Source organism: Juglans microcarpa x Juglans regia, chromosome 3S (genome assembly GCF_004785595.1).
Source record: "Juglans microcarpa x Juglans regia isolate MS1-56 chromosome 3S, Jm3101_v1.0, whole genome shotgun sequence".
In the NCBI taxonomy this organism is placed as follows: domain Eukaryota; kingdom Viridiplantae; phylum Streptophyta; class Magnoliopsida; order Fagales; family Juglandaceae; genus Juglans; species Juglans microcarpa x Juglans regia.
Genome location: NC_054599.1, coordinates 9,398,120 through 9,423,594, shown reverse-complemented (window position 1 = coordinate 9,423,594; position 25,475 = coordinate 9,398,120). Strand labels below are relative to the sequence as shown.

At 35.8% G+C, this 25,475-nt stretch overlaps 1 protein-coding gene, 1 long non-coding RNA gene and 1 pseudogene across 2 annotated transcripts; 2 read left to right on the top strand and 1 right to left on the bottom strand.

Annotated features, from left to right (window-relative positions):
• The first annotated feature begins 15,581 nt into the window (after positions 1 to 15,581).
• On the top strand, positions 15,582 to 17,207 carry LOC121258670 (40S ribosomal protein S19-3-like). The gene is made up of 3 exons (XM_041160215.1): positions 15,582 to 15,989; positions 16,852 to 16,942; positions 17,056 to 17,207. The coding sequence occupies exons 1-3, from the start codon at positions 15,906 to 15,908 to the stop codon at positions 17,205 to 17,207; spliced, it is 327 nt and encodes a 108-aa protein (XP_041016149.1). The 5' UTR covers positions 15,582 to 15,905.
• An 843-nt stretch (positions 17,208 to 18,050) lies between these two features.
• On the top strand, positions 18,051 to 18,300 carry LOC121258105. Its single transcript, XR_005939340.1, has 2 exons — positions 18,051 to 18,136; positions 18,229 to 18,300. It is a non-coding gene; the product is annotated as an uncharacterized LOC121258105 (long non-coding RNA).
• Positions 18,301 to 18,310: 10 nt separating this feature from the next.
• Positions 18,311 to 23,969, bottom strand: LOC121258103 (annotated as a pseudogene).
• Positions 23,970 to 25,475: the final 1,506 nt, after the last annotated feature.

Sequence of the window (25,475 nt, the reverse complement as noted above, 5' to 3'; positions counted from 1 at the left end):
ATTAACCAATTCAAATACACATAATGATTAGGAAAATACCAATAATGACTCCAGCATCTTTAGTCTTTGGACGATTGGCGTCAACTTCTCCAGGGGTAACGGCATACATATGGGCTTGCATAGGTGGTCTTTGTCTCAGTTCGGTGCTAGGGTTGGGTGTAGCCACATTTCCCTAACCTTTCTTGGGACAATCTTAAATCATATGGCCTGACTGGCCACACTTGAAGCAGGTCCTCACAACATATTTGCATTCGCCTCTATGATTTCTATCATACTTGCAGCACATAAGGGGTGAAACTATTGCTTGCCTCCCAATAACTATACCCTTTCCAGTCCCCATTTTCTTTCTGCACTTCCCTAAGCATCATACGAAAGAGCCTTATTTCTTTGCAAATTAATCTAAGCAATAATGATTTTCTGCTCCGCCTTGGCTATAGATGCCACATCGACCAATTCTTGGAAATTTTTTATTCACAAACAAGCGATGTGATTTGTGTATCCTTGATTGCAATCTCCCTTGGAACTTTTGGGCTTGCATTTGCTCAATGGTGATTAGGTGAGGAGCATAACTTTTGGCTCCATAGAACAGGCAGCATTTTGTTTCATAGTCTGGTTCCTTTGTACTAGCATTGCAAATTCTTGGGCTTTATGCTACTTGACCGATTATGGGAAGAAATGATTGTCAAATTCTTCCTTATCAAAAGTTTCCTTCTGGTATCCCACTAGATACCAACCTCATCTTGTAATAGATGCTCAGGATATTGAAACTTTCTCTCTTCGATACATTCATTGATTTTGAACACTGTCCAAATCGATCAAAGAATTATTTGCCCTCATGGGCCCCTTAGTACCCATAAAATTTGAGTATCGATATACTAAAAATTTCTCATAGGAGTAGCCTATAGTCTCTACTCTTGGTTGATTGTGTCTATATGCTTGGCTTGTCGTTGTTGCTGCATTTTCCTAAGAAATAGTTCCTGTTGCTGTCTCATCATTTTCATTTGATGGATGGCTTAAGTAATTGTGTGTCCCCAATCCATAGGAGGATTACACTCCTTTCTATCCTCATCCATTGGTGGTGGATTTTTTTTTCCTTCTGTCACGTGCCATTGTCCTTCTTGAGACACATAGGCTTAGTGTATCATATTGATATCTAACACATTTTTTACACAGTTCAAGCCTATACATTCTAATATATCAAACATATGTTCTAGTAAAGGTTCCTAGTGACTTGTAGGTTTACCCAAAGACGCCCTCAACCCCTAGCTTGCGATTTGACTGCTATTAAAATGTCAAAACATGCAACATTGGGTTATATACCCCCTTCATGATAGTTAACATGCAATGCACTTGACATATTTCTAGAAATTTGAATAAGTCGCAGGGAAAGTATATCCATTTAACAAATTGTACCAGAATACTAATATCCCAAATTCAAACATAACTTCAAAATATAGCATGTTTGTTCAATATCCATCAAAGAACACACATAATAGAGAATTTAAAACATTGTACTGGAGTATCAATGTCCTTAGTTATATCATAACTTCAAATATTGTTTCCAAATTCATCAACATAAATGAAACATTAACCAAAAACAACATCAATAACTCCATCATTCCAACTTCATCAAATCCATCATCAGTCAACCTCATCCAACCGATTTGCTTTTCTTCATCCTAACTGGCTACCTTCTGACCTGTCACAACTTCTATCATTTCGGAATGGAATTAGTAGTGAGACTACCACGGTGAGATTTATTGAAATCTCAGTAAGTTACAACGAATATATATATATATATTGTGTAAACATGACTAATAATAAACATGAGAATGTATGCATCAATATGAACTTGCTTTACAAAATTGTATTTTTTCTCCCATCTAAATTCCTCATCATCTTTCATAAAACACCATAATATACTTTCTTTCATAAAACATCATGCATCATCTTTTAGTCTTGCTTATGGTACCTAATGACTCCTCATAAAAACCGTGTGCACCTACTGGTTATGTTCACCACACGATAGGTAATTCCCACCTGCGACTTTATCTCAAGAATACTCAAGTTTTGCGAAACATTTTTCACCATAAGTACTCTAGCACCCCCACTAGCAAGAAGACTCTTACCATCACTCCGAGACTGTTACTATCCCATTCGAGGTCGTTGATCATTTTTTGTTAACCCATGGGATTTCACTCTATATTTACTCATTCTAGAGTGGACATGGAAGTTCCACTAGGACAATACCCAATTCTAGCTTGGGTTGTGATAAAAATATTTTCAATACTTGACTTATACTTCATGACATGTGTTCATGCTTCATGAGAGATAAAAATATAAGCATGATATGAACATTTAACTCATAATATAGAAAATAAAACATGTATGCTTTTCAATAAAGGGCATTTATCATCAAGTCATATGAACACTATCTTTGACTAAGGTATCGTTTGGATTCGAAGATGAGTTGAGATGAGTTGAGATGGGCTGTGAATAGTAGTGAGATGAGTTGTGAATAGTAGTGACATTTGTGAGTTAAAGTTGATGAATAATAATGAATAGTAGTGAGATGAGTTAAGATGAGTTGAAATGAGTTGAGATGACTTGCAAATACAAATCGGGCCTAAGTTAGAAGCTAACTTACACCTTTCTTGCTTACAAAATATTCTTCGTGTGCTGAAATAAAAGTATACTAACAGAAACTCTACTTGCACCCGTGGTTGGGGAACCCCCGTGTACCCGTCCCTCCACGTGGGCAATAATGAAATGGTGTGTTGCTAAGACCCCCGAAACATGAAAGATCAAACTTGACTTCCCCAGTAGAAGAAACACCCTCATCGCAGGGAACAGAGCAAGCTATAGCAATAGACGACTAGAATAAATAAATGCATAATTAACTTACCATAACAGGTATCATTTTCGCACATTTAGCAAGTGTATGGATATAAAAGCTGACATTTTTGAGTTGTAACAAGCCTTTGGCTATTGAGTATTCAGAAAAGAAAAAGGAAACATAGAAAATAAGCCAATTATTTTTGCCTATTGAGTGATTAATAATGCAAAGAAATGTGAATAACCATTGGAAAATTTGATTGATTCAAGACACATTGGAAGAAAAGCCAACTGAGAATAACCAGGAAGACCGAAGCCCACTTGTGTCTTCAGAAGAGTTAACAAATCCAGATGCGACCTTAGGAATAAGTGAGACACCGGTGCAGTTTTAGCTACCCACAACGACGACCACTGGACCAGATTCGGTCCTCAAGCGATGGCACAACCCAGCTCCGGTTGGGTTTGGATTCATGTTTTCTGAGCTCTAGCGCCACCTAGCAAAAGCAATGTTTCAGGTGTTTCACTTTGAGTTTCATTGCTTTCCCTCTCATTGTGTTGTTTTCTTCTTTTTAATATATCGGCTAATGTGCGATTCCCCTAAAGGTACCCAACTCCATGTACATGTAGTAGTATTGGTATACTAATGTTAGAAAACCTTTTAATAATCATAAAAGATCATAAGGACTTATAGTTTTTTGCAAAATTTTCACTTTAACCCCTTAACTCTTGAAAATTGCACATTGGCCTCTAAACTTTCAGTAATTGAAATAGCATATAATTGCTATGCTAAATCTAATCTGACCTCAAAACATCATTTTTCATATGACAAACCAAAGAAAACTCTAAATCCGAAACATTTGAGCTTAATCATTCACTAAATAACTTAATCTAACACTCGTAAACATTCAATCAAAAAAGTATCACTTGATTATTATGAGGGCTTGCTAGCGGAAAGGGGATAGACCACCATTGGAGTTAAGTGGAAAGAAAGATGAAAGCCAGTCGATTGGTTTGGTGAAAAATAGTTGCGGGTGTTGTAGACTAGAGCTAGTCCAACACGTGGGCAAGCATGCACCTTGTAAAAGGCTTGGCAGACACATCCTAGCGCGAAATGGAGATGAACGTCTAATCATATGGTATGTGGGCTAGATAAGTGGCCCATTGTAAAGGCGAGAACGAGGATTTGAAAAGGCCATTGACTTTAATGAGATAAAAGTTACCCCTCCAAGGAAACCAATGGTTACTTGCCCAAGGCGAGCAATGGTCTAGGAAAGATTGGAGTATGTATGGGGTGATGCCCCTAGCCCTCGCTTGGGATTGAACAGTTACTGAAGTGTCGGGACATGTAACACAAGGCTACATACCCCTCGTACATGACAGTTAAGATGCAATGCACCTATTGATATTTAACAGCATGCAGTATATCGCAGTGAAATTCTACTTAGGTCAAATAAACAAGACAAATATCATGGTATTGAGGCACATATATCCCAAAGCAGAAATGTTCATAATAGTCATAAAAGACTTAATTGTTCCAAAAGAAACTCCCAAAACGTGAGACCATCACATCAAGTGTCATCAAAATGCGTCATTTATCAAAAGGGTCCCATAACACAAGTCTTTTAGTGAGGCCGATCCTACTTGGCCTTGTCCTGATTCATAATCCTCAGTTGCTTAAAAAGCTGCAACACCTCCAGTAATGAATTGGTTGATAGCTTCCAACCTTTCCAAAATAGACGGCTCCTGAGAGACCTTGCGTCTTTTTAGAGTCTCCTTAGGAATTTGGAGAGCTGGTCTCTTGCGTTTCCCCATGACTATCCTATTGGGTTCCTATTACAACTTTTATCATTCTGAGTAGGAAAATGGTAGTGGAAATAGTGAGATTTTGAGAAAACTTAGTAAGTAAACAAATAACATGTTATAGATATAGTAGGCATATGTAAGCAAACTCAAAATGAATGCACGGACATGAAACTTTACTTATGCATTTGACTTTTCGTAAATACCGTGTACATCATGGCTTTCATAACTTTTTTCTTTCATAAAACATCTTTTCGTCATTTCATCCTTGTTCATTTAACATACTTGTGAGCTCGGGTTCTTGTTCATATAACAATCATAGTATAACTTGGAGCTCAAGACCTTTCTTTGACTTACTTATAAATAGATACCTTACGGCTCCCCTATGCACCGTGTGTTCTCCGCTAGTTACTGCATTAACCGTTGGCCGAGTTTGACCAAGGTGACTATGTCTTACTTTTAATCATTCATATTATGCCAATCCGTTTTTCTCCTTCATCGTAGGACACCCACTAGCTTTAGGTGCAACCCCGCTCCAGTATCATTTTCTTTTAGGAATCATTCGAGGTCCGCCAACTATACTTTGTCAACTCAAGGGTTACCACTCCATTTTAAACACTCCTGAGTGGACAGAGGAGTTCCACTAGGATATTTTCCCATCCTAACCTTTGGGATTGTGACAAAACTTTTAAAAGACTCATTTTCTTTTTGAAAGATTTCACAAAGCCAATGTATGTGACATGAACTATGAAACTTTGAACTTTCATGGGACACATGCAATGCTGAAACATAATCATGAATATAAGAAACAATCATGAATATCCATGTACATTTCACATTACGGCTTATTAAAACATGCGACCATGTTCTTTTTCATAAATTCTAAGGCATTCAATCAACAAACAAAAAAGTGAACATTCACAACTTCACATGTATCATGCAATGGCCGAGACACATAAACACTAGCATGCATGAGAATTAATTTTATGCCTTTAAAACTCTAATCACATCATGCTAACCCTTCATCTATGGTCATGGCCGAAACCTATTATTCTTGAATATACATTACATCAACTTTCGTGAACTTAGAATCTTCTAATGACCTTAACAAAACTTTATCAATGAACCTCCATGTATAGCTGAAACATATGAGTGAGCATGCTTAGGAAAAACAAACATTTCTCTGAATTTAATCCTTTTAAAAGATTAGGTAATACAACAATCTCCATGAACATGTTAAGAATCATGCAAAAATCTGAAACCTTAAATATGGCCTTACACTCCAAATTCATGATATAAGATAACCACAATGAACCATTTCAATCATAGGTTGATCATTCAGACAAGGATACAGACAAGGATATGATTATATCACATAGAAGAACATCATCATATCAAGCATACTCATACAACCAAACAACAAGTAAGTTCACATTGCATATACATAAAATACCAAGTACAAGTTAGAAGTTTACTTACAACAATCCACAATCAATATAAAAGCAAGCTGGAAATATATATACAAAAATCATTAGGTTTGGTTTAACCCGTGTGTGCATGTGTAAGCTCATGATGTCTTGTCTAAGGAAAAGCTCCCAATATTTCAGACTTTCATTCCTCAAGTTTGAAACTTGCATCAACTTAAGCCCTAGTTTAAAATAAACCCTAAAACCTTATGAGGATATGTGTGAGCTCATATGGAAAACTCCATAAAACAAGAACTAACTTCCTCTAGATCAAGTGTCTGTGTGAGAGAGAGCATGAGTTCATGGTGAACTTGCTAAAACCGAAACTTGCCTTTCATGGTTGTGTGTGTGGTGGAATGGAAATGTGGTTTTTGGCTTCATACCTTATGTGATTTCCTCCTTAGAAAGTATCCTCTAACTTTGCTTGCCCTAAAAATGGTGTTTGAAAGAATGAGTGTAGTGTGGATGGTGTTTGGATGGTGAGAAAGTGATGGAGAATAGAGAGAAAGGTAGTGGCCGAAAGCTTCAGGAGAAAATCTTCCAAGTGACTAAAAAAAATAGGGTTTCCGGCATCCTCTCCCTTTTATAGACATAAGAGGCTTCTTGTACAAGCTAAGTTTATTTGCATGGATGCCAAGTGGCACCTCACCCTTAAGCCTCTTCCTCTTCTCCATCGTTTGATTATGTTGGGAACACGAGAGTTTTTGGACAAGTGCTGCCTCCCTCTCAAAATCAAAACCTCCATCCCCTAATTGCCCTTCATCTTGTGTCTTGGTTCAATGAACCTCATGGCAAAATGGTCTTTTATCTAACTAAGATCTTCCTCAATCTCCTACAAGTGTGAATGTGTGCCAAGTGGCACATGAGGAGTGTGTGTGTGCATGATGGCCGAAAAGTCCATTTCTTCCCAAGAAGATTTTTCTTCTACCAATGATTGGCCACAAAGGTGACAAAAGTGCACAAACTTCCTTGCCCTAGCCATCCACCTCAAGGGATTTTCTTACAAAAATACTTCTAGAAACCCTAGTAGGTGTGTAGACCCTTCTTCCAACGAGATCTTACCCTTTCCCAAGACAAGACTCCTCACCTTCCATTTGCATGCATGACATATGGTAAAAATCAAATCATGTCCCTCTATGGTTGTTGTGCATGCCCACTTTTCTCAAGTTCCAACTTTTCATGTCTCTTCATCTTCCTTCTAGAAACTCTCCCAATAGTGCCAAATGTCACCATACTATCACCTCACAAGACAGCCTTCTTACATGAATGACACATGGCAAGAGGGAATTCATTCCCTAGGGTAGGCGTTTACCCTAATTCCACTAGAAGGCCAAATTTCTCATAGACTTGGGCCTTCCTCAAGATCTCATATGCCTTCTATTTCAACATAATTTCTCATTGGGTTATTCCTCCTCTCTTGGCCGAAATTAGCATTATTTAATAAAATGCATAGAAAGCTTAGCAAAAATCTTGGTCTTCACATATGGAAACTTTCCAAAACGATATGAAAATACTTAGAAGATGGGCATTGTCTTCCACAAAAGCTTATACTCCATCTGAAGGGTCACATCCCAAGTAAGCCAGCATAAAAGGGCATGACTCGATAGGTCATATCACCTAAACCCAGAGGTATGGCCCAATGCCACGTGAGAGACCCTCATTCAAGGAAAGATTGAGTTTGCAGATTGTAAGGAGATGTTGACCATGCCCTGGCCACTTGTCTCTGTCATCCTGCAGTATGACAGTTGAGGCCAAATGACTCCTATCTAAACATACTTGGCGTCATAAGTATGAAAGAAGGATGTTTGACAATCCCACCCTATAAAAAAGGAGTTGGACATGGGACAAAATCTCCCTTTTGAGATCTTAAACACCTTAAACCTTATGGAGTCTTCTTCTTCTTAGGAAACAAGGAAAGAGCGGTGAAGCGACATAGCGATCCTGACTCTAAGAGGTAGCTTAACTTATAAGACAGTACTGGAGAATGTGGAGTGAATGTTGTATGTAAGAGGCATGTGCATACTCTGTGATCTTTCCCTTTTTGATCATGATTAAATCTAATTTATTTCATTATGTTTGTTCCAATATTTACTCCCTAATTCTTGAGACTTTGAATGTGTTTAATGTTTTCATTTATCTCTATTTGAGAAATCCTTTTCTTTGTGTGAGAAACCATTATCTCTATGTGAGAAACTATCATCTCTATGTGAGAAATTATTAACATGTGTCTATCATCATGGGATGGGATGGATAATTTTACGAACCATTCCCGTGAAACGTTGCCACAAGCTTCATACGGGAATGAGAAATCTCAATAATGATTAGGGTGGAGCAGTATCGTATTGGTCTCACTTGATGGAGGGAAGGAGAATTCTCCAGACATATCAAGTGTGGTGTCCTCGAGTTGGTTGGCCAGCTAGACGATTCATTGGTGCAACATGTTATCTCTGTGTGAGACATTTGTGTGGCAACTTATGTTCGTTTGAAATCAACATGATTTTATGAACTTTGCATACTGGAGCAAAGGGTGATTCCTTGCCTAGGTAATATTATGCTTTAAAATATATTGCCTAGAGGGAAACTTTTCGGAGGGTGATTCCTTGCCATACTTATATATGTGTGTTTCACAAAAGGGGTGATTCATCGTCGTGTATATAGATCCATGTATCTATGCCAGAGAGAGTGATTTCTCACCATGCATACATATATGTGTCTTTCCAGTGTTTACATGAAACTGTTCATTGCATATTCAAGAGCATTATTTCTCATCAACGGTTATCTTATAGAACCATAAACTTTGATGCAAAGTTAGAACCAATGGTGATGCTAAAAGGAGAAGAGTTGATCCTGCCTAGACCCTAAGTATGGAAACTTATCTCTATTGTAGGAACTATGTACCATTTTGAATTGTACACAGTCATTTCAAAGGGATGACCACTTGTATTCAGTCTGCCGCCTTTAAACATAGAAAGAAATATTTGGATTATATGTATTTCTAAGTTTGGAATTAATAAGGAATGACAATAATAATTTTTATGATGTGATCTAGACTTATGGTACACCAAGGTCTTAGCGTACTAACTAAACCTCTATATTTTTCCGCTGCAATTTTACATTTGTAACTTGAAACATGCACTTCCATCTAGACGAGGCAAGCCCAGTCTCAACGAAACCTTGGGCATTGACTGATAGGCTGGCATCCTTGGCACCACGGATCCTTGCCAGGTCCTTTACCGAGGAACTAGGCGCCCCAACATATATAAAGATTTAAAGGAAAATATCACATGCACTTTGATATTCTTGAACATATATCATTCATCTACTTGTATTTTAAAGCTTTCTTAAATATTTGGACAATACACATCATTACAAGCCTAATCCGAGTCGATGAATATAACATCATCCATAAAAATATGTCCTTTACAAAGATCAAACTTAAATCAACATCATTGGACATCAAGATACTAACCGAGACATGCATTAACTCTAAATAGGATTTTAAACTCTAATACTTTATATTTCATTTACAAGCTCATCAAAAATCTTTACACACTATTTAAGTCATAAGAATCCAACTTTTACAAAGCCTAAACTAACCCAAAGCTTAGTGCATAATGCCCACTTATTCTCTCTCATGTGCATGTTTTTGTGACAAATGGACATCTTAAGATCAAGTGGAAAGATGAACCAACATGTGTTTCAAACTGTTGCAGGCTACTTTCCAGGTCATCCTGGACGAAGATAACAAGACTGATTACATGGCAAGGCTAGATGCCATGTGTCAAGTCCAAATTGAGCCACTCTGTGGCACATCATCACAAGAATTATTATTGCTCTATAAATTTTTAAGAATTCAAACTAGAGCAATGATGCCAATCATTTTTCTAATTATGATCCTATATATCTCAATTAAATCTTAAAAGTTTTGGTTTTCTTAAGGATCATAATTTAACTTTGAGCATGTAATAATATTTTTTCCCTTTTAAGTTGTGGAATGGTATATTAATGCTCGTTCCACCATTTTTTCCTATCAAACCCAGTCTATCAAAGCGTAAAAAGAAGGCTTCTTTAACTCTCAAACAAGTTGTCACCAACACAAAACTCTCACCTAGACAATGCAATACTTATAGTCTAAAGTAGTATTTACTACTTTTTAAAAATGTATTGCTTTATCATTTTTTGTATTGTAATTTGTACAATGTTAGACAATTTAATATACGTAATGTAGTATTGTAATATGCAAGTGCATTTCTTTTTTTTATGTCTTTTTGTAATGGACAAGGTTCATTGTACCATGGTTATAATTTTTCAAATTTGATGTTTTGAAATTAACTTCATTATGTCTCTTTGTTACTTTTAAATCATTATATTTTTCTTGTAAATATTTTAATAAAAATAAAATATCTTAGTAAAAGGCTGATAAAAATACTCATCACTAAAAAAAGGAAATACATAGGCCCATAAAAAACTTTTTTTTAAAAGATACCAAAAAAGCCCTTGCAATTGGATGGATTAGACTAAATCCGAATATTTAGTTATAACCTAAATTGTCGAATATTCAGGCTTTTATCCTCGGCTAAGGCTAGATATCTGCCCGAGTGGATATACATCTTCATTTATGAACCTGGATGCATATATGAGTTTTGTCAGATACCAGGATCTGCACTCGGATGAAGAGTGCTAGATCAATTTATGCACCTATAGTTAAGCAACAAATCCTTGGCAAAATATAAAGGAAAACCACTTCTATATGATTGTGTTGCACTGAAAAGAAGAAAAGAAAAACAAGTTATATTAGAGCATAATTGACGAATAATGATATGGATATAAAATGAAAATGAAAGTAAATAGTGAATCTCGGTGAACTTCCTAAATAACTCAGTATGGGGAGTGAATATTTGGTTCAATGAATAAAATATGAGGTCTGTATGATGGTAAGCGGCGGCATTGGCTCGAGAGTGGATTGAGAGGAGAGAAAGGCTAGGATTTTCGACAAAGGGAGAAGGGAAGTGAGATATAAAAGTCTGGACAAAAAGGCTAGGGGAGGGAGTTAAACAAAAACAAAATGATGTTGTTTTGATCTCAAATTTATGGTTTGATCTCAATCTTGTCTGTTTACTTACACTGACAAATCCAGTGATTTTTTTCATTGGATGTAAGCCCAACTTGATTTTGAATATATAATTACAATGATGTGATCAGTTCCTCAAAATTTTCAAAATTATAAGAAATTAAGAATGTCATGTCAGTCAAAAGCCTGCAATTAACATTGGAGTCTTGTGATTGTTAAAGACCTAACTATTAATCCAAAAGTCCTAGAACTTTGGATAATTTGTTTAAACCTGTAACCCTTAGGATCATATCATTCCACCACATTTCCTAATCCAATGTTTATGGCAGCCCACTCTATCGACATTGACCCGGTGGTAGGTCTTTCCTTTTTGTTGGCTTTACTCATCTATCAATATTCAATGACTTAATATTATGCCTATACATAGTATCAATGTATTTTAATTCATCCTATAGGTCGCCCCCTCCGTGACTTGAACTCGTGATGTGATCTTTGCTCTGATACCAATTGTTAAAGACTCAACGATTGGTTCAAAGTTCTAAGACTATTGGATACTAATTTGACTATAGTTTTCTTCAATGATATATTGATCTACAATAAGTCTAAAGAGGACCACTTGCAACATCTCTCCATGGTGTTGGAGAACTTAGCAAAACATACATTATTTGCTAAGAGGAGGTAATGCAAGTTCGATTGTGCTGAGATTGACGACCTTGGTCTTAGAGTTTGCTGATAGAGTGAAGGCAAACCCTTCTAAGATCAAGTCCATGGTTGAATGGTCAGTACCTAGATCAGTTAAATCCTCGAGGGGATTTTTGGGCTTGACTGATTATTATAGAAAATTTAAGAAAGATTATGGTTGATTGTAGCGCCCTTGACTGCTTACAGAGGAAAGATGCATTCGGCTCATGTATTGAAGCTTCTACCGCTTTTGAGGCATTGAAGAGAACTATGGTAAACCACCAGTCCTTGCCTTACCTAATTTTACTAGGATATTTATAATTAAGTGTGATGCTTCTGGTGTGGGAATTGGGCCAGTTTTGATGCAAGTAGACCATTAGCTTATCTAAGTTAAGAGTCAAGCCTATGCCATCATAACAAACACTCAAAATCCCTCACCAGAAAACCAAAACTCTGAAATCTGGAAAAAGCTTTGGAAACTTAAAATGCAGGATAGGCTAAAACTCTTACTCTGGAAAATAATGCATAATATTCTACCCCCCCAAAGCAGTCATCAAGAGAGTTATCCCCACCATACAAGGAGATCAAATCCTTTGCCCCCTCTGTAAGACAGAAGAAGAAAATCTCAACCACCTCTTTCTTAACTGTCCCTTTTCAAGAATCTTATGCAAGCAATCCCAATGGCCAATCAACATCTCCACCTTTGCCCATCAACCAATTTCTAATTGGATCCAAATAATTCTCAATCTTGCCCGCCTCATAAAAATCCCAGAATAGGAAATCCATTCATTCCAAATCTTTGCAACTCTTGCAATGGATAATCTTTGGTTTCTCAGAAACCAAGTTATCCACAACACTCAAAGCCCAACTCCTGAGTGGTTTGTTTCCAGAGTCACAAAACTCCACAAGGAACATAGTAAAGCCTGGATCATAGAAGAACTACAAAAGGAACTAAAATGGCAAATTCCACCGGAAGGTTACCATTCACTGACATTTGATGTAGCAGTTAGAGATCAAGGAAGTAGCATAGCCTCAATATGCAGATCAGAAAGTGGAATCCCAATATTTGTTCAAATAGATTACATCCATAGCACCAACCCAAATATAGGTGAGGCATCTGCGACTCTTATGGCAATTCAATATGCTACAATCAGGGGCATAAAAAAGATTGTGATAGGAGGATACTCAAAAGAGGTTGTACAAGCTATTTCTAACCCAAATACAGCCTCAGACTGGACAATGCAAGCCATAACAAGGGATATTCACTACAGCTTATGCAGTTTTGAAGATTGGAAGGTGAAAACAATTCATCGATCTCAGAATCGAGGTGCGCACAACTTGGCGCAATGGGTAGCATCTAAACTCAAATTTGAAAGCATTCCCCTCATTTCAATCCCACAATGTCTCCTGAACTTTCACAGTGGAAAGGACCCCCCCTTTTATTTGTATAATTATTTCTCTAATTACTATTAGAACTCTGTAACAGCTTCCTTTTCATCAATAAAACTTGCCTACAAAAAAAAAAAAAAAAGTCAAGAGTCAAGCCTTTAAGGAGAAGACTTTAGATTTGTCAACGTATGAGAAAGAGCTACTTGCTCTTATTTATGTTATTAAGAAATGAAGATTTTACATGTTGGGAAAAACTTTCTCTATTAAGACATATGAGCAAAGTCTGAACTATTTGTTAGAACAAAAAGTTGGCACAACTTCCCAACAAAAGTGGAATACCTCCTCCTACTTTGCTTCAATATATCTTGGGCGCTGCTCAGAATTTTGAAGTGGATTTTCAATCAAGATCTTGAAGGAGATCTTTGAATTGTTGATGAGGAGGAAATTGTTAGCAGCTCAAGTGGTTACGAAGAATCAATATGATAGACACCATAGACCTCAGATTTTTTTTTTTTTTTTTGGGGGGGGGGGGGGGGGGGTGGTGTGGAATGGTTTATTTGAGATTACAAAAATACGGGCAGCATAGTGTATCTCAACGTACAAATTACAAACTAGCACCCATATTTTTTTGGCCCGTTCAAACTATTGCAACGCATTGGGAAGGTTGCATATAGATTAGAGCTGCCTTCTAATGCTATTGTCCGCCTAGTGTTCCATGTTTCTTCTTTTAAGAAGCATGTGGGACTATTAGCGGTTGTTTCACCTTCTTTGCCACTGATCGATATACATGTAGGATTTAGAACTGAGCCAGAATCTATTCTGCAGCTACATCCAGTTGACAATGAGCCATTCATTGAGCTTCTAGTTAAATGGGAAAGTGCAGCAGATGAAGATTTTACTTGGGTCCCTGTGGATCAATTAAGAAGCCAATACCCTGACCTTGTGGGCAATGTCTTTTGATGGAGAAGGGGATGTTGTGAGCTGTGGAGGAAGTGAAATATGGAGGTGCAATACTTGTATGAAGAAGATAGTGAGTTGAGACGATATGAGATGAGATGAATTAAGATAATTTGTTAATAGTAGTGAGATATTTGAGTTGAGATGATATGAGGAAGAAATAGTTTGAGTTAAATTGTTTTATGGGATTTTGAGAAATGAGAGAGAAAAAGTTGAATAAAAATATTATAAAGTTAAAATATTGTTATAATATAATTTTTTAAAATATTTTTTTTTTTAGACTTGAAAAAATTGAATTATTTTTAGTATTTTGTTTGGAGTTAGTTTGAGAAAGTGGTAATAATTAGGTACTTGTGTTTGTGCTGTTTAGATATTGAAATGAGATGAGATGAAAGTATCTCTATATCCAAACCCGGCCTACGAGTTCAGTGATTTAAGAGCATTCTCAATAGTTTATATATAATACAAAAAATGTAAATTATTTAAAGAATTTTTATAAAATAAGTTTCATCCGATTATGTAAAAGAACATGTAAAATACAAATTGCTAAAGTAACCCGCTACATGTAGCGGGTACTGTTCATCATTCAAACAAATTTTTTATTATTTATATTTCATTTACTCTCTCATTTACTTTTACTTTTACATTTCAATACAAATTCTTTTTATTGTTCATCATTTAAAACACCACTATTTTATTTTTTTCTAAAAAATATCTTGAAAATATTATTTATCCAATTTTTTCATATTTTGATTTTATTTTTAATTTTTATTTGTCTTATATATTTTTATTTTGTATGTATAGGACTGAAGTATATTACATTGTATATAATAATATATTGCAAATATAAAAAAATATATAGATGTTATAAATTTATTGGTAGAAAGAAAATGTTTAAAAAGATCAAAAAAATATTATTTAAATTATATGAAGAAAAAATATATAAGTTAAGGATAATATATTATAAGAGCATTAACATTGGATTATCTAAATGTCAATGTTTGCAAATATTTGCATAATTTATCTTTAAAATATCTGCATTAGATTAGTCAAATGTGTGATATTATGACTTGAGCTACTGTGATCTCCTACCACGTCATATTCGGATTAGACAAAGTCTACTATGCTGTCTCATTTTGACCGTTTTATTTGATCATTGGTCAATTTTTTTTTTTATTTAGTGATTAAGGAAGTAATTTTAAATGTATTAGTGTATTTTTTTATTTTTTAAAAATATTTAAAAATATTAAGAAAATATGAAAAAAAAAAAGAGAAAAAAAAAACCACTGGCGGTACGCCAGCAGTGAGAGTAGCTCCACTCTTTGGATTAATACCGTAAATAGACCAAATGAATATTTTATTACAAAAATTAATGTCCAGACTCCAACTCCCCTCTCTCCCCTTTCCCGCGTATTCCCAAGCCTCCCTCTTTTCTCTCCCTTTTCTCTCCGTTTCTCTCCAATTTCTGCACATAGTCCCCCATTTCTGATCTCCCACTTCTCTCCAATTTCTGCACATCCATCTCTCAAAGAAGAAGTCGACACACATCTTCAACAGAGAATATGATATATCTTCACTATTCACGGTCATCTTCACTATTCAGGATTCCTAGCGAGCGAGAGATAGAGAGAGAGCCAACTTCGTCGCCCCCAAGCGATTAGCCTTCCTCACCTGTGCGACCCAAGCCTCTCTACCCTGTTTCAATAATGGCGACCGAGACGACTGTGAAGGACGTTTCGCCTTACGAGTTCGTGAAGGCCTACTCGGCTCATCTCAAGCGATCCGGCAAGGTATGCATATCCACCACCACAAACACACACACACACATATATCTTACATAGCCCGCCTGTTTTTCGAGGAAAAATGGAGTAGAAGACTATAAGCTGTAAGAAAACTAGGCTCTTATTTTTTTGGTAGCTGATTTATGGCTGATATGGGTTTTTGGATTTGGCCCTAATTTTTATTTTTTCTCCAAACATGAGCTTTATTACGATGTTATGACCATATTAATAAGATTGGTTTTGATTGAAGTAACCGTGAGTCTTACTTATGATTGCTGAGTCGGGTCTGTATTTTTTGGGCTTTTTGTTGGCTGGGACAACCGAGGAAAATAACAGACAATGAAGAAGTTTTATTTTTATTTTTGTGGCTTCTTTATTATAGTTGTTTAGCAAATAAATAGCTAGGTTAACATAGTGCAATGCATTCTAGTAATACCCTCCTGTTTTTCCAAGAATTAATTGATCTAATTTAGTTTCTACGCCACTTCAATATCTATACGCTTTTTCAAGTGTAGTGTGTTGTTCTCATTCATATACGTCTACTTTATGCTCTTGTATGAGGTTTTGGTGGTTCTTGTTATACAATCTGGAATGTTTTTTGTTTTTTAAATCAAAGTTTCGGTTGACTGTATGCCCGGGGGTTTCTGGAATTATTTTTCAGTACAATTAGGATAGGTAGAAAAATAGTTTAAACGTGCATCTCAAATGCATGCTGTTTTGATGCACGATATCTAACAGCCTTTTGGCCATTAATTGGCATGTTTCTTTATTGGAAGTTTAAGTTGTATCCTACATTGTAATTCGGTGTGGTTGTATGCTATTTTTATTACATTTGAACTAATTTTCCTTTTCATTCATCTTTTGTGAGCAGATGGAGCTGCCGGAGTGGGCAGATATTGTGAAGACTGCAAGGTTTAAGGAACTGGCTCCTTACAACCCTGATTGGTATTATGTGAGAGCTAGTAAGAATCGTCTCCTCTCTTCTTTTATCCTGGTCAGCATCCTAAACAGTTTCTCTTATGCCCGTGATCTGCAATGTGCTTATATATTTTTTATGTCTCCAAATCTTGTGCAGCCTCCATGGCAAGGAAGATCTACCCGAGGGGAGGTCTTGGTGTTGCTTCTTTTAGAAGGATTTGTGGTGGGGGTCAGAGGAATGGAAGTCGTCCACCCCATTTCTGCATACATGATTCTTGTATGCAAGAACCACCAAAACCTCGAAAATGACGTGAAGATTATAGATGCTCCTTTTTATGCATAGAACACAGATTTAGTATGTCTTGCTTGAATTGGTGCTTAAATCCCCATCAAGCAAAACATATGACTTTTAGAGGGAGGCTAATAGCTTGAGAGATATTGATAGCTGTCTTCTGATAGCTGTCTTATGAAGCTAGTATGTTTTGCTTGAATTGGTGCTTAAATTCTGAAGGTCAACTGTTTTGCTTGAATTGGTGCAATTAGATGAAATAATTTAATTATAATTTGATTATTAATTAAGATATGAACTGTAGAATTGCAAAATATATAAAAATAAATTAGGTAAAAAAATAGTAAAAATATTAAATTAATAATTTTTTTTTATTATTTTTGCTGATGGATGGATAATCCAATGTGGGAATTAGTTTTGAGTGGAATAGTCAAATGCAAAATGATGTCATATTATGCAAATTTTATATTTGCATTTGTATAATCCAATGCTAATGCTCTAAAAGTCAGTATGTAAAGTAGACAAAGTGAAATTTGGTAATATATTTTAAATGATAAGATAAAGGAACCATTGTGAATACTCTTAAGGGAGAGCAGGTGCCATGTTTACTTAATATGGGTATTACGGAAATACCCTTTTCCATTGTAATGAGATTAACGGAAACCTAGAGAGTTGTATAAAAAGAGAGACTGAATTGTATTGATTACTTTCGCAAGTAAATACATGATTCTTCTTTGGAGGTGCTGATTTCTCGAAAATCAGAAATTTCTTCATCTTCTTTCTTATTTTGTTTCTTAAATTTCTTTCTTTCTTTTGCATTTACACTGGAATTCAAATTACAACTGGCAGGACCATAACAATGACATCGTTTAAAGCATTGGATACATCTCTTTCAAAATTAAGGATGAATTCTACTTTATTAGCTATTTCAAGCATTGGCCAAGCAGGAGTAGGGATGGATGGAATCTTGTTTTACTTTTATAAACTAAAGACGAAGTACTTTATAAATCTGAACTTTTTGGGATATTCAAAAGTTTGCAGGAGTTGTTGTTCTCTTGCACGTGGAAACTACCTTTGTTTTCTTAGCTTTGGTGTCTACCAATTATGCTACCTTTGTTTTATATTCTCATAAAGGTTGCCGACAATATGTATACATTGCAGAATTAATGACAAAATACATACCCGGAGACCTGTTTAAGTAAGATAGGAATTACAACATATTTCTAGCCACAAAAATCTGCCTGGAGCATTTACAAGCAAATACCAGTAACATTACTAATCAAAGGTAAAATAGTAGTGATATCATACTGCTTTCATATTCAGATAAGTTGACTGAGCTGATGGTCCGAAAATGACAGAAGTGAAGGGTTTATGCTCCCTTTATCCTTCTTGATTTGCAGAAGCTTGTCATAGACACACCATGGAAAACTTAGGAAATGAGCCCTATCCATTCCCTCATTGTAACGACCCCAGTAAGTATGATGATATGTGACATGATACCACGCTGATGCTTTTGCTTTTGCATTATAAGTGTCAGAATCATCTCCCTCATTGAACCAAGTTTTGGCTTCCATTCTTAAGGAATACATAGCATATTTAATTGCATCTACAATTCCCTTCCTATGAAAACGTTTTGGCATTTTCAAAATGTTGCCACTAAGTATTTCAGCTTCAGTTTTGATCTCATAATAGTCCATCAAATTCCCCAACTTGTAATCATAGTCACTTTTGTATTTCAAAGCATCACTGAGATAGTCCTCAAAGTCGTCTACTTCCATGTCAGAGTCGTAATATTGTTTTGCTGTTTCCAAAGTGAAGGGCTTTATAGGACTCATGCGCAATGCAATGTATTTCACTTCGCGAAAAAGCTTTCCTATAACAGATCTTGATCTGTAGGTGCATTTTTCAGGCTTTTCCATGAAATCAGGATACTCATGGGCACGTAGATGAGGAGGTAGTTTAGCTGCAACACCAGTTTTCGGGAAGTCAACTGCAATTGAGTATAGCTTAGCAAGTTCCAAACATTTATGGCTCATTGCGCTGCTGGGCTCCCTATCTGCAAAGATAGTATGGGCATTTTGGATGATTCCTAAATTTTCATTGACTATGTTGTTGATGAAACTCTCCTCTAATTCCTGCAGGACAACAATAACCGGCTTTCATATGTTAGCTGTGGAAGAAAGTTGTTGCAAAGGAGATGGAAATGTGAGAGGTCAGAGCCTTTCATTCGATCCTACTTAACTTTATTTTCTTCACATGAAGATGCAACTGCAATGCATATTTGTTAAATATTTACAAAGACAGAAAAAATTTATAAATTTTGTCTAAACATTTTTTATGTATAGATGTGCATTTGGAAACAGCTTCTTAGATCACCAAATACTTCTATATGCTCATTGGATGTGCAAGTATAGAGGCAATTATATATAAGCTAAATGCTTAATTGTCGTTGAAAAAAGGTAAAATGCAAGGTAATGAAGGCTAGATGCTAGATGATTGCAGCACGATGTATTCTCTCAATTGTAAGCAAATGTGAAGAAAATTATCAGTGATAGCTAATATATATATATATACATACACATATATCATTCCATTCATATTGCAGTTAATATGATAATTACTTACAGTGACAAACTTGAAATATCAAATTCTAGCACTCGTTCTATTGTTACTTTTTCAAATCAAAATGTACAAGTAAATACCTCTATCGTAACATCATGATCCAGTTACAGAGTTGGTGCTGCAATATATTCCGCTGGTTGAGTTTGCAGAGGAGGAATTAGATCATGGTCCCAACAGACAAAGTACTTATCTCCATCCAAACTGCTTCCCGAACATTCATTTGGATGAGGTCTAAACACAATTACTCAAACAAGGTTAGTAAAGAGTATACCAAAATAATGTTGCATATGACTTTTGAATATTGTGGATGAAGAAACAACAATGCAATAAAAAAAAAAAAAACAAAGTTTAGTCTGAATATAGTATCTTCACAAATAGCATATTATACATGACAATGTAAATAGACTTTTTATCTTTTAGGGTAATTAACTTTATATGTGTAGTTTCTACTCGAGAAAAATAGATTTTGTTATTTATCTATTGATTACATAGGAGGACAAATAGGTAGTCATTAATATTACAGACGCATGCAAATAACATTTCATGTTTTAGAAGTAGCTACAATGGGATATTAGAATCTTACCTTTTTCCATTTTGTGGGAAAACAACACAATCCACAATGTGATGTAGAGCAGGCACATTAACAGCTTTTAGTACTCGTACATCTCCTGGGTGTAGACATGGGTTTCTAGCAACAATCACCTCACCTTCAAAAATGAAGTTACTTGGGTTTGAACTGCTGACACTAAACATAACAGATGACTGGTTACAGAGCTCTTTACTAAAGCGAGAAACTTGCAGAAATACTTGACCGTATTCCAATGTCCTGGTTTCATCTAGGCATCCCATCATAACTCTTCCATTTGGAACAAATATCCTTGTTCCAAACCTTATGTCCATCAACTTAGATGCACGGAATGTTTGAAGCATCATTGAAAGAAATGGTTCTACATCTGGCTTGTAGTCACATATAAGCATTTCCTTCAAAACTTTTGCGATGTCTTCTGAGAACATCATCTCCAGTGCCTCTTGTGCTCTCGACGGATCTGTTAACATGGCATTCAGATGATCTATAGCCTCCCTTTGTCTTTTTAGAAAAACTTGATCCTTTACTCCAAGGTTAGACAACAGAGTGATTATCTGGCGATTCAGAAAACAAGGCTAAAACTTACTCCATTGCAGAACATTGAGTTTTGTGTCAAGTGATTTGTATCTGAACATGCTCTTTCTCAATGACAACTTTGCCAACAATGTCGGATCAACAGCCACAACACCAGTGTATCCACCATATTGAATCTGAAATGCTGATGGAACAGAACAGCAGCCTAACTTTGTTGCCACTTTGCAAGCCAACTCTTGAGATATCTTCCTATGCCATCTGAGAAACAATACGTGGCTTCTCCCCTCTTAACTTCTACATCGGAAACAACTTCAATTTCATCTATACCAATGCTGGCAGTTTCTCTAGAAGAGCCAAAAGACTGACCCAGTCTGGCACCATATTTTGCCACATTCCTTATATCTCGAAAGTCACCCATCCACTCTCTGATATCTACTGTAGTCAGACCTGCTCTTGAAGCAAACATCCAAACAGACTTTTCTCGTACCTGACTGGATGAAAAGGCAAGAAACTCAAATTTCCTATCTCCAATAACTATGCCATTTCTTAAAGTGGATATTATTCTCTCATAAACTCTATTTTGCTTAACCTCCTTTGCAGATGATGAACATGGAGATAAAGCTATTGAGTGCACTTTATCAAAGTCCTCATCGACAAAAGAAAAACGCAGGAAATTATCAATATCTTTAGGATAATTGCGCAAGACTCTGTTGGAGAGATTCACCTCTAGACCACAGAAGTATACTTTAGATGGAGTAACTTTAACCCTGTGTACATACACCAGCCCATCACATAAAGAAATAGCAGGAGCTCTAGGAAGTAGCGTAGATGTGGCATATCCTTTAAACTGCTCCTTGAGCAATCTCACAGGTTCATAGCAGCAGTCTCCTAAATGGAACAGCTTGTCTAGGGCACTTTCTATGTACTCAATTTTGGTACTCTTAGGATCGACTAACCGATAAAAATCATCATCAATTGCTAGCCCAGGAACACATCCATGCTGAATTAAGGAGTTGATCTTAAACAAGATTTTATATGGCAGGTCAAAGCCTATGGGTGGATTCACAATGGGCACAAGACCAGAACTGCAAGAGAAATGAGACCCTTCCATCAATCCAAGTCGTTCTTCATTTTCTTTATAGTGGACAAAATCAAGGTGGAATTTCGGAAGCCGGAGCTTATTTGGAAGCTCCAAACATAGAGCAAAAGATTGGCCAATGCAACATAATGGAGTGAAATCAACTTCTTGAACCCACTCATAATGATGTCCAGTAGATACAGCTTTCTCAGAAATCCTTGGAGAACCGAGTAGCTAGCAATATAAACAAGAAATCATTAAGTGAAAAAAAGAGAGTAGCAATTTCGACTCAACAACCATTAATTCCAAGGGATGAGCATAGGTGACCCAAAACAAAACTAAAAGGGGCTAAAGGTTTCTGCTCCCAACTAAAGACTTTCTGATACTGGGTTTCATTTTTTCTTTTATTGGAATTTGTATAGAATCGTCATTAGACCTACTGATGAACTTATGTAATGTTCACTGATGAACAATGGCAATTTATATAACTAGAATAGTGCTAAGGGTGTTGGTAAGAAAGAGTATAGCATCCTATGCATATAAGAGAGAAACCAGATTACTAGCTTCATATGTCTATATGTAAACTAGAGAATATTGTATGGAGCCTAGATAATTGATGAAATGTTATACTGGGTTAAAGTTTTCACCAAGCTAACCTGAATGAGAAGAAACTTTGTTGCTTGATCACGTGGACAATATAGCTCAATCTTCCAAATGTTCTCATAGGAGATTTCAAACTTGTACTCTACGGAAAGATGGAAAAAGAAGAAATACCAATCTTCTGAGCTTGAAATCAAATTTCACAAAGACATCTTCCTGTTTGCAAAGCACAGAAAAATTATCCCTCGAAACCAGATTTCCAAAGCGCAGCACTATATTAGTATCCATGCTCTATAGAAAGCTCCTTGGCTCTAGTACAATATCAATGTCAAGTCCCAAGCTTCAACTGCAGTTCCAGTACACACACTATATCAAACAATGGGTCGGGGTAGGTTACACAAAGATTAAAGAAAAATTTTTTGCTTTTGGTAAGGACTATAGTTGAAAAAAAACTATGGAATTTGCATGCGGTTAGTACTTTCCATGCTTTTTTCACCTTCTAGCTCAAAAATTCAATAGTTTCACCATTTACCCTATGAACTTCTCAAAACCTTTATCACAAATTTTACCCTTTGTTTTCTGTAAGTAACTTATCACACAGAGCTAACAGAGTCAACTAGGAAGACTAGAGCACGTGCATTTGCCACTTCAATGCATATTACTGCATTTGAAAGAGACTAAATTTCAAAAACACCATTATCCAAAAGCGAAAGCACAATTCAAGCCAATCTGAAACCACCACCCTGCATTCAGATTTCACAGCATATACTCAAAACCAGCAGGTTTACAAAGGTTTCAATGATGCATTACCCATGAGAGGGGAAGAACATTTGTTGCAGAGAGAAATTGAAGGGAATTTAAATGAGAGAGAGCCTAACCTGAAAGGAAAGTACGGAGAGTACTACAACTGCTGCTGTGGAAAAAAACATAGCTCATGAGCAAACCATATAACAAGAGCAAAGAGAGAGCATATGACAAGTGGCGACAAAATACGACCATTGTCAAACTACCCTTACTGAAGTTTATTCAAGCTAACGTAGGCATGGACTGAGGAGCCCAGCTCACTCTAAGTGACAAGTGGCAGCATGTGATTGCTTTCTAAGGAAAGGAGCATTGACTAATCTAATAGCTTTGTAACACTTGCTTACTAATTTCACAAATGACAAACGTTGTTTAATGCCATGTTCCACCCCCTTCTTTCTATCTTTGTTTGGGTTTCAAGTCTCGGAACATGATTGGGCACTCGGACTTTCTACCCTTGCTTTGGCAGTTTACGCGTTGGTGGGGCATATAGAGATGATGAATCTCTCTCTCTCTCTCTCTCTCTCTCTCTCTGTGTGTGTGTTGCTTCTGTTTCTCGTGATTGGGCACTCAGACTTTCTACCCTTGCTTTGGCAGTTTACGCGTTGGTGGGGCATATAGAGATGATGAATCTCTCTCTGTCTCTCTCTCTCTGTGTTGCTTCTGTTTCCCGTGATGGGGGAATTCATTCTTGCTGCCAAAGGGTTGGAACAAAAAGAATAGTGATTAAGCAGAGAAGAATTGTTTAGACCAAATTAAGCAGAGAAAAAGTGAAAACTTGGGCACTGAGGGGAGCTGGGCGGTAGGAGTGTAATCGGTCCGGTTCAGTTCGGCTTTGGACAAAATCTAGTATCGAACCGGTATATACCGATTTTGTATTTTTCAAAACCGATTATGCACTAGTTATCCTCCTAAATCGGTAATTCCGGTTTTACCGGTTTCCCGTCCGGTTTTCAAGATTTTTCAAAATGTAAGTTTCACAATTTGTCATTAAAAATTTGTTTAAAAAAAAAAACTGATTTAAAAATATCTGTTCTATACTTTTATTAATATATTAGACTATATAATAGTATTAATATTAGACTATTGGTATATATATTTTTTTTAAATGAATAACATCATTTATTCATGTATTGGTATAGTTATAAGTTATATATTAGTATTAGTCATAAACTATATATTTACTATTAGTATTAGTTATAAACTTTTAGTGATTTAGTATTAACATTTTATGTAATAATTTATAAATTATAATAAGAAATTATTTCATATATGAATATATATAATTATATATATTATATATAAAAATTTATAATTATACATAATATATAAAACTTATATATATATAATATATATATATAATATTTTGTATAAAACTTATATATACAATAATACAAATATTATTTTTTATATATATTTTTTTATCAACCGGTCCGGTCCAAAAAATTTTAAAACCGGAACTGGCCGGTTTTCACATTCTAAGAATCGGTCCCGGACCGGATGAGGTGACCTCATTGACTTGAGTAAGAAGCGTAAGAAAAAAAGGAAAATTGGGTTACACCAAATAGTCTCGGCCAATCAGTGGCCCTCTCGTCTGAAACGACAGTTGCCATTACTGTGAAGCGCAGCATAGAACTGCATAGAATATACAAGAAAAACACGTCTACTTCTATTATGTCTGTCCGAGGGTCCTTCTGTTCTGTTTAGTTTCATTTCGCTTTCTTTTCTATCGTCTCTTGCTCTTCTCATTTAATTCCTGTCTCTTGCCCTTTCTAATCTCTCTCTGGATGAAGTGATTAAGCTGTGTTTGGGTAGCCAACATACCTCAACACTTTCTAAGTATTCTCATACTATTAAAAATACTCCACATACCCAACGCAATGAACCATCTTCATACCAAAATCTTTCCAAAAATCAGTATAATATTTATCACTATTATATATAAATAAAAAATAAAATCACTATAATATTTATCACTATTAAATATAAATAAAAATATTTATCACTATAATATATAAATAAAAAATAAAATCACTATAATATTTATGACTATTATATATAAATAAA